The sequence below is a fragment of the Silurus meridionalis genome, chromosome 21, assembly GCF_014805685.1.
Source record: "Silurus meridionalis isolate SWU-2019-XX chromosome 21, ASM1480568v1, whole genome shotgun sequence".
Classification (NCBI taxonomy): domain Eukaryota; kingdom Metazoa; phylum Chordata; class Actinopteri; order Siluriformes; family Siluridae; genus Silurus; species Silurus meridionalis.
This window is the reverse complement of record NC_060904.1, coordinates 2,058,378-2,068,183: the sequence shown is the minus strand read 5'-3', so window position 1 is coordinate 2,068,183 and position 9,806 is coordinate 2,058,378. Positions and strand designations below refer to the sequence as shown.

The window sequence follows — 9,806 nt, the reverse complement described above, 5'->3', positions numbered from 1 at the left end:
TAAACAATATTACAAAAATAAAAGATTATATATATACTCGCAAAAAAATTAAATAGAAAAAAAAGCTTTTGGACCATTTTAATTGCAAATAAAATTATTATTAATCAATTTTTAATAGTTTTCTCTCAGGTATACTTTATCAGAAGTATTTCTTTGAGACCTCTGATGTATTATGAGTTAAGCTGAATAGTACTTTCAGCAAGTTTATTATATATTTTATTATATAAAGATGTATATAAAAAAATTAACTGATTCAGATATATGACACAATTTGAAATCAGTTTTTAATTCGTTTTTTTCTTAGATATGCTTTTAAATCTACATGGGGTTTATTCTTGTTTATTGTAATAAAGGTTATATAATAATAATAATAATAATAATAATAATATATGCATTGTTATAATTGCATTTAAAAAAATCTTGATGTAGGTTTAAGCATGTATTTGGAAATTATATATTGGCCTTTAATCAGAAAGCAGGTTCTCTGACATTTGGGGAAAATGTGGTTAATATTCACACGCATAATAATGAAGAAGGGAAAATAAATGCCACGTGCGCATGTCCTGTTGTCAGACTTTAAAGGCGGGAAAAAAGCGCGCGGGAAAGCAATCACGTGGTTCGTTCTGAGGTAAAGTAACAACGTTGTAGGTGGTGATCCAACATGGAGGAGCTCCTGTCTCTGAAAGAATCCATAGTTACCTACTTGGACAGAAGTGGAGGTCTGCGTAAGCTTGTTGAAGCCTGTCAGTCATTTAAAGGTGTATATTTCATTTCCAAATAAATAAGCTTATAGTTGTTCTGGATTTACATTTAGCTTGATGCTTGTATGCGATTAGCCTGGATAATTAGCCTACAAACATCTCTAGCTTTGATGCCAAACAAATGTATTGTTTAAATGTATATATAAAATATATATTTATATTAAAACTTACTTACACATGATAATTACTTACTAGTCAGCTGATCTGTGAATCATGTTTCATATTATGCTTGTGAATATATTAACAGTGGCCCATTATAAACCACATTTATTTTACCTAAATGCCAGAATTTTTTATTACAAATTATGTAATTATTATAATTATGTATAATCTAAAAACCTACATCAAGCCTTTTTTTATGCAATTATAAATTATTAAAATGTAGCTTGCTTGGATGCACCGACCAAGAACAAACCCAATGTATAAGATTTAAAAGCATATGAAAAAAAAACAATTAAAATATGCCTTTAAATTAAAACACAAATTAATAATGAAGTCTTAATTAATGGTACGTTTTCTTTCGTTCTTTTATTTTAAGGCCATCTTGCTGTCTATAATCTATAATATGTATTATTTTAGATTTTCTAGAGATTTTATCTACATGGGTCATGGATCAACATATACCATGTTGTTGTTGTTTTTTTGTAATTTGTTTAAAAAAATGTTTGACATTTCAGTCATTCATAACTATTTCAGATTCCCAGCAGGTATATCGTTTCAGTTTTGACGTGAACCCTTCTGACATAGTTGAACTGGATGCCAAACTGGGAGATTGTGTATTGCACGACCCCCTGAAAGCCACTGCACTTTTTCAGTCTGTACGTTTTTTTTTTTTTTTTTTTTTTAGTATATTTTAGACATCCAGGTGGGATTATACAGTATGTTTACTATATATGTATATTGATATTTATGTTTTACAGGTTTGTTTTCTCTCAATAAAGACATTGTCACTAATTGAGCACATACACACAGAGAACCAGGTATGTCATTATATTATGATCTCTTATTTACCTGTCTCGCCAAATTGTATTTATTGTCTCTTTGTCATTTTCCAAAGGTTAATGTGGTTTTACTGCCAACACACATGCCACCGTTTCCCAGTTACATTTTGGACTTATCCGAGTTTCCACGTGGCTATTATCTGATGAGGCCTGTAGCATTGGAGGGTCTTGTAATCGCCATGACTTGTGTGACCAAATACACCCAAGGAGCCAGATTCATCTGTACAGAAGAAAAATGTCCTTGCTCAAGAGGTAACTGAATCCGATCTCTTTAGAATGAGCCAGAATAGTGCCTTTGTTGTCTTCAACTGTAGATGTGGTCCACTAGGCTTTCACCATATTAGAGTACATGCACCAGGAGCTACAGAGTCAGCTACTGTCCGGAGTGACTTCATCTGCTTTCTTTGTTCCTCGCCACTTAAAGAGGATGTGAAATCCCGTGTTTTAGGGGGTAAGAAATTAAGGCTGTGATATTACTATTTTAAGGTCATGACACTTTCCTGAATATTGTTACTCACTGCAAAAATGTTGGACAATCTTTCCATGAATCATCTTGACCCTCTACACACATAAGGTTTTCATGCTAAGGTTGAACCGCTAGCACAGTTTACAAAACATTGGAAAACTGATGTCAAAAAGACAAACGTAATAAATAAGGTTTTTTAATATTGCTATTACATGAAAGGAAACATAATAAAGGTCCCTCAGCTACATATCAATATCTCAAGCAACATTACAGAGTACACAAAACTGAATAATTTTCTGAAGCAGTACTTGGTACATTCCTGAAATATTTCAGCTGTTAAACAGCTGGAATAAATTAAGCAGTAGACTTCCATAGTTACACCCAGCATTCAGGAAAATTAATCTGACCTCATATTAGAAAGTGTATGTGGTGCGTATGATGTTTTGTGTGCGTGTGTGTGTTTTAATTGACACTTTTAAATTATGATTAGATAAGCAGCTGGTTGAGCTTACACACATGAAAGCACTGGATGTGTTCGGAGTTCACGAGCCTTCCTCCCTGAGATATCAATCTGTCACTCTATTTTTGAGAGGTATGATAAATAGATTTCAGCATCCATTTTAGCATCTTCTCAAGGTACAATACTATAGAAATGAAACTCGGATATATTTTAGAGTAGACAATGTGCAGATTGTATAGAAGTACTGATTTACCGTCCTCTGAAAATAACTCAACATACAGCCATTATTGTCTAAATAGCTGGCAACAAAAGTAAATACACCCTAAATGTCTATAGCTACATATCTTTTTCATCATGTTCATGCTTTTGTCTGCTTGAAAGGACCATACAAATTTGTGTATCTTGTATTAGAGCAGTTTAAACGTGGTGCTTTGAGTACAATTTTCTCATACTGAGCAACTGGATGTTAATTTTCTGTTCATAGTAAAGACACTGGAAAGAGATATGAACTTTATTTAATGTGTATGTCTAATGCATAAATTTATCAATATACTTTAACATCATTTACCAAATGATAAATCTAAAAAATAAAAAGTACATTAAATCCATATACACAACACACATGAAAACCATAACGACAGTATTTTTGTAATGTGCCCTGATTTTAGATGAACTATGTAACGCTATGAACATTGGCCAGCTCTACCATGTAGTAGGAATACCAGCACATGTGCACCAGAGCGCCAATATTACTTGGGCTATAGAGGCTTGCAGAATTCAAAATCTCATGCCTGAATGTGAGTAATCTGTTTCAGTTTACTAAAAAGATAAAATATTTTCATGTTTTAAGATTGCTATGACAGCTGATTTTGGACTGCTTCCTACAGATCCATCCAGTATAAGTGAAAACTTCCAGGCCCTGCATGCTGCCTCAGCCTGTTCCCCTTGGAGATTTTCTGCCATTGTTGCTAACTCATTTGGTTCTCCAGTACTCCCTCCAGGCCTGTATAATACACTCAAACTGGTGCTGCTTCTTAGCCTGGTGCAGACTAAAGAGGAGAATTTAGAGGCACATAATCATTTGGATGTGCTCGCACTCACTGGCAATACTCTTACTGTTGAGAGGTATAAAAAAATTAATGGATATGTGGATTTGTATGTTTTAGATTTCAGAAATGCCACTTTCAGTATTAGATATATAGTGATAAGGTATTCATTAATAGATGTATATTGATTTGGCTATATAAAAGAAAACAAATCCATATAGATTCTTAGGCAATAATTATCTGTGCACATTCATCGCCAGGTTAATGACATACAGTCTGGGGCTGGCAGCACGGGGTATTCGCCACACAGTTACTGGAGAACTATTTGCCTCCCTATCCAGGGATGAGCATGGGGCAGGAACAGCTAACATCCATGCAGGCTCTGCTTTCCTGGCTGCTGGAGGGGTGTGTCTGCTAGGGGACTTAACATGCTACAAGAAAGACAAGATAGACACCCTCCAGTCAGGTATTATTGGAAGACAAAACGTGGGTGAAAGGGGTATTTTACATGCACAAGCTGAATGCAAAGCATTCATGTGTAATTGATGTGCAGTTTGAGTATCGAAGCATTATCAACAGATGCAATTGTAAGAATTCCTTATTTCACAGTTGACCATGACCAGGTTTATCTTGTATTCCCTGCAGCATTAGATAGCCGAGCAGTCTCTGTGTTTATCCCCGGAAAGAAGTATGGTGAGGATGCTGAGCAGCTTCTTTCCTTCCCTATCAACTGCAACTTTTGGGCCTTGGCTGATGCCTTAACTCCTTCTAAAAAAGCTAATAGGCCTGACAGTGTACTGCTGGGTTCTGTGGTAAGTCCACACCCTGTTATAATATAAAATGTATTTCCTTGTGAGCATTTGCTTAAAATAATGCCCCATAGTTTTTTAATTATATTCAAACTACAGAGTATCTTTTGGCATTTTTACAGCTTTATATGAATTTTACCTAACTAAGATTTGCCTTAGAAATGATACATTTATCAATATCCAATTTTCCACAAAAAAAATTGTATTTAAAATTCTTTGCCTATTTAGGTACAATAAAATGTACCTGAATAAAATTAAAAAACCTTGGTTGAAATGACATTGAACAGTAAACTGTCTTTGAGCTTCATTGCAGGTTCCTTGTTTTGATGTGGCCTTGAAACAATGGTGCACAAACGCACTCAATCCACATTTAGGAACAGGAAGCAGAGAGACAATATATTCATGTTTGGAGAAGTTTGAAGTTACAAATAGCCTGACTAATATGACTAATATTCGTCATCTAGGTTGCCACAGTTCCCTGTATAGTATTACATTATATCTAATGATGTTGAATTAAAATGACATAATACCATTATTTACATGGTCTTTGCCAGGTTTTTATGCTATATTCTTAATCTGGTGCTATTTTGTATACTTGTTAATACCCTGACATCTAAAAGAAAAAAAAAAGAATATAACATGCATGTATTTAGGAGATAGGTCCAGTACCACCACAACTTGTAGATGCATTTGGGCTTGTGATCCAGTGCCGAGAGCCAGTAGGTAACCACCTGCTCAATCCAATGATAGTACACACTCTGAGGCAGGCCATTTCACCAGGAGAGCCCGTGTACCCTGCCTGCATGCAATTTACCACCCAGGACTACAAGGAAGTAAAACTACAGACATTCCTTTAAAATAGGTAATATTTAGTAAAGATTGTACAACTGAAAATAAAGCTTTTTTTTTATATTCACAGCTCCTGGCCTATGCTCGAAATCTAAACGTAGGCTTGAGCACTGAGGCTGAGAAAATGATTCATGGTTACTACATGGCCAGTAGGAGAGTACGCTTTTCAGGATCTGTCACATCCATGAAAGTGCTGTAAGGATGGGTTACAAAATACCTATGTATAAAGAAAATAGGGGCTTAAAGAGAAAGCAAGCTGTTTAACCATGGTCTTAAACCCTAGTTTGTAAGAGGGCAGTTCTGGGGTATACTACAGTTCCTCCTCTATATTAGAATTCAATGCACAGTGGCAGTAATTGGATGGTGATGTTGATCATGTAAATCATATACCTGGAGTAAGATAATTGCAATGCATCAGAGTATAAAAATACACTACACAATACTATAACTTACCACTAGAGGGTAGCCTTATACAGTTTACCCGAACGTTAGGCTTGCTCGTTAAAATGTTTGCCCTCTATAATTTCTAAAGCCTCTCATCTCTAATAGGAAAACCAATACAATTATTTGTTGTGCATCAGATTCACTTAAATAAAACATTTCACTTGCTGGTTTTGGCAGGCTAGCCCTTGCAGAGGCGCATGCTAAACTAAACCTGAGGTCTATCGTTCTGGAAGAGGATGCGGTTATTGCAGTGTTGCTGTGTGAGAACTCCATTACTCTAAGACATGGTAAGTTTATCATTAGCAATTTTATTATTTATTGTGCAATGTCTAGAATAAAACATGCTCTTTGAAACCACTTAAATTTCTATGTTTCTAGAACTTGCAGTTTTACATTTTGAAATAGTATTTAGTGAATAATGTACTACATTGTAGCAACAATAACAAAATGACCAACTTTTATTCACAACTTTATTTAGATATGAATGAACATTAATCACATCATTATTAAATACATTTATTTCTGAGTCAAGAACAAGCTTTTGAGACTGTCTTGGGAACGTAGGTGCCTCTACGCTTGTTATTCCACCTGATGCAGTGTTTCCCTGTGATCTGTGTGACCTGGAGTCCCTGCACAGACGAGACTTGACCTTGAAAGAGTTCCACCAGCAGATCTTGCAGTTTGTATACAACTATGCACCAGGAGCTGCGAACTACATAATGGAAGAATAAGACCTTTAATCTCATTGATATATTTTTAGGCTAGGGCTATGTATATTTATTTTACATTTTGTTGCAATATTGACATCTTTAATGAATGGATTTATAAATCTTACCTTTTTTTAAAATGCATTTTCATGCCAGTCTTCTCCAAAACTCAATCGTTAACTCGCTCCTACATTGTCACAGAAGTCTCTGTAAAGATTATTGGGTATGAGTGCATCCTCTCAATTTGATGCAATTATATGAGTGGTCAAATGATTACACATGCTCTGGCGTGAACTTGGAAGAAAATTAATATAATCTACATTCAGCCACATGCCTTACGTTATCAGTTAATGTACATTACCCCATAGCTGTCTTGTCAGATAGTCACATTATCAACAACCCAATCTGGTCTGATGGGTAAACGGCAAAAATGTGAAATCATCATGAATTCAGCATCTTGGGGACAATTAAATAACAGTAGTAGTAATAAAAAGGTCTTACCATATACTGAAGCGTCCATGTTCCATTTCTGGAGAAAGAAGCATTTCAATTATCAGCAACCCTCATAAAATACTCTACAGTAAATTCTTAATAAAGACCTCTCAGATAATCACATTATCAACAACCCAATATGGTCAGATGGGTAAACGGCAATGAAAGGTGGAAATCATCATAGTCAGTACATAGTCGCATTTTGCGTCCATGAAAAGATGTTTCTTCTTACCTCGACAACACAAACTGTAGCCAATTCAGATCCATGCTCCTCACTCTCCATCTAATACTTAACAAGGGGAAAAATAAAAAAAAATAATGTATTGTTAGGGCTGCTGCTCTAGAATCTTGAACTCGTCATGCTATCCATTATATCTATTTTCTATTATATTCATTATAAAAAGTTCAGCAGCAATCAATTATATCTAGCACAAAACAAAATGAATCGTTAAGGACGAGACGGAGAAACAGCCTATGAGTTTTTTTAGATTTTATTTCAGACCTGTCCTTTAATTGTGAGATAAAATTGCAATCACCTGCTCTTGTTGAAGATGTAGAGGATATTGCTTTTATTATCCTGCCCTCCCCTGTTTAACTTAACTATAGTATATTCAGAGCTGTAGCCTGATCGGTTGTATACAAAAAAAACAAGCTGGCTTTTCAGAGAGTCACATTATCAACAACCCAGTCTGGTCTGATGGGTAAACGGCGAAAATGTGAAATCATCATATGCAGCAGCTCACCAGAACAATTTTAGCTAATACTATAAAGCCTAACACCAATATACCTTGATTATGTCTTGAGACAGCGATGATCAGGTTACTTCTTTCCAGTAGTTCATTTCTGAGGAAAAAACACATCTTTCTCTCATACCATTCATGTAATACTCATAAGTAAATTATTGATGTCAAATGCTCAGGTAGTTACATTATCAGCAACCCAAAATGGTCAGATGGGTAAACGGCAAAAATGTAAATCATCATCGCACAACATAATCAAGAACATGTTTTTTGGTTTATTTTCTTGCAATGAATCAAGGTGTATCCTTGAAAGGAAAGGAGAAGAAGAAAAAAAATAATAAATAAAAGCAGTTGTATTACCTTTTCTAGATCACCCATGACCTTGGTTTTCTGGGTTACCTGGAACACACAAAAGATGCATGAGTTGTTTAAAATGACCAAATTTAACTTACAATTGAGTTGTATCTGTCCATCTGGGATTTGGATAAGACCTCCACCACCCACACAACACCTCAAATAACCACTCCCTAATTAGGTCTTTCTGTCACCACTATTGATTTTACACTGCTTCAGATAAGCAGTACTGAGGGAACATTCAATAAGGTTGTTCAATTCCAGTCTAAAACTTGAATGATGAACCAAAGGTGAAAGGGCACATGTAACACAGCTTGAGAGCACATCATCTCACACCAGCACAAAAGGTCTTAGCACAGCTAGTATAACTCAAGGTCAGGACCTTTACCAAGAGCAAAGGTCCTCAGAGAGAACTAGAAATTCAGAATTTCCCAGAGTAGGTCATGTGAAGCCAATAAGGAGTCACATGGGACAATAGACCAAGTCATAGTCAGCAGACAATCCTACCAACAGCAATGTGAAGAGCAAAAGGGGCAATTTATCAACCCAAGTGAGACAACTGCCAACATGATTTATAACTACTGTAAGTGATAAGTAAAGGTGCCTGTTGAACACACTGTCAAGATACAATCACTTGGTAAAAGTTTAGATATAGCACACCGTAAACTTGTGATGGCAATTATTTTAATAGAAATTAAATATGCAAGAGTGCAGTTTCAATTAATGATATCCTCTCGAAAGTATTTTCTCTGAATATACACTCTTGCAGATCTTGCAATGGTTATGTATGCATACACATCTCTCTCTCTCTCTCTCTCTCTGTATGCATGTATGTATACACATACATACTAATAGATAGACGTTCTATTTGTGTTTATTTTTATTATATATATATATATATAAAATCTCACAAATAGAACGTGTATCCATTAGTGTATGTGTATGAAAGAAAGAAAGACACAAATAGAACGAATATTATAAATAAATGAGAAATTCATTATGAAACATGGGCCACCACGTGGTCAGACCTCGACACAGAGTAGCCCAAATACTCAGTAGTTCATCAGACTCTGTTCTTCCTTTAACACGGAGAACGCATACTTATGTTAAAGAAATATTCGTTATATTAAACAAAACATTATTTAGCAATCTAAAAAAAATCGGCTGGCTATTTCTCCAGTGTGAAAGCTAGGCCACGAACAAGAGATACAAAGTGATACAAACAGCATTCTCTCACTGTAACGCAACGTGTTTCAATAATATCAGAGCAACTAATGAACTCGTATTTTACCTGTACAGGTGCAATTCAACATGTTAAAACATACTGCTTTGGCAATTCCGCAGCTCCTGAAAATCTCCGTGGCAGAACCCATTCTGCAAAGAAAGAAATCTTGCGCATGCGCGTTTTTTTATTCTAGGCCACACGAAAGTGCGCATGCGCACTTGAGCACTGCTAAGAGCAGTGTTGTAAGGAATGTCCGCCATCAAATGAAGTTCAGACTTAAAATAAAAGTACTTTGGAATTTAAGTGTCAGGATGCAATTAATATAAATATTTGGATTTTTGTTTAGAATAACAAGGACGTGAAGGCGGAATTAAATGTGTCCCAATATCCCAATTGTTCTAAGTCAGTTCTGGAAAAAGGTTTGTTGTACTTGCTCATTTAAATGATGCAGA

The 9,806-nt window shown here is 35.4% G+C and overlaps 1 protein-coding gene and 1 long non-coding RNA gene across 6 annotated transcripts; one reads left to right on the top strand and one right to left on the bottom strand.

Annotated features, from left to right (window-relative positions):
• Positions 1-399: 399 nt before the first annotated feature.
• mcmdc2 (minichromosome maintenance domain containing 2) lies at positions 400-6,687 on the top strand. Of its 5 annotated transcripts, XM_046834000.1 has the most exons (14): positions 403-758; positions 1,458-1,579; positions 1,682-1,741; positions 1,819-2,014; positions 2,091-2,213; positions 2,719-2,820; positions 3,357-3,485; positions 3,576-3,813; positions 3,995-4,200; positions 4,380-4,546; positions 5,197-5,376; positions 5,463-5,587; positions 6,014-6,123; positions 6,401-6,687. In XM_046834000.1, exons 1-14 carry the CDS (start codon positions 662-664, stop codon positions 6,565-6,567), a joined length of 2,022 nt encoding a protein of 673 aa, XP_046689956.1. In that variant the 5' UTR covers positions 403-661; the 3' UTR covers positions 6,568-6,687. The 5 variants fall into 5 exon arrangements, with proteins under 5 accessions (XP_046689960.1, XP_046689956.1, XP_046689957.1 ...); XM_046834001.1 differs by lacking the exon at positions 2,719-2,820; XM_046834003.1 differs by lacking the exon at positions 1,458-1,579 and having other exon boundaries at positions 638-758.
• LOC124375551 lies at positions 6,293-9,547 on the bottom strand. Its single transcript, XR_006923707.1, has 7 exons — positions 9,421-9,547; positions 8,136-8,174; positions 7,823-7,878; positions 7,268-7,324; positions 7,045-7,072; positions 6,672-6,750; positions 6,293-6,548 (listed from the first exon to the last, which is right to left on the bottom strand). It is a non-coding gene; the product is annotated as an uncharacterized LOC124375551 (long non-coding RNA).
• Positions 9,548-9,806: the final 259 nt, after the last annotated feature.

Excerpts from the sequence above, each read along its gene's own strand:
- mcmdc2 (XM_046834000.1), top strand. The coding sequence starts at position 662 with ATGGAGGAGCTCCTGTCTCTGAAAGAATCCATAGTTACCTACTTGGAC. Across the intron at positions 2,015-2,090 it reads AAAATGTCCTTGCTCAAGAG|GCTTTCACCATATTAGAGTA; the intron begins GTAACTGAATCC and ends GTGGTCCACTAG. Across the intron at positions 6,124-6,400 it reads CTCCATTACTCTAAGACATG|GTGCCTCTACGCTTGTTATT; the intron begins GTAAGTTTATCA and ends TTGGGAACGTAG.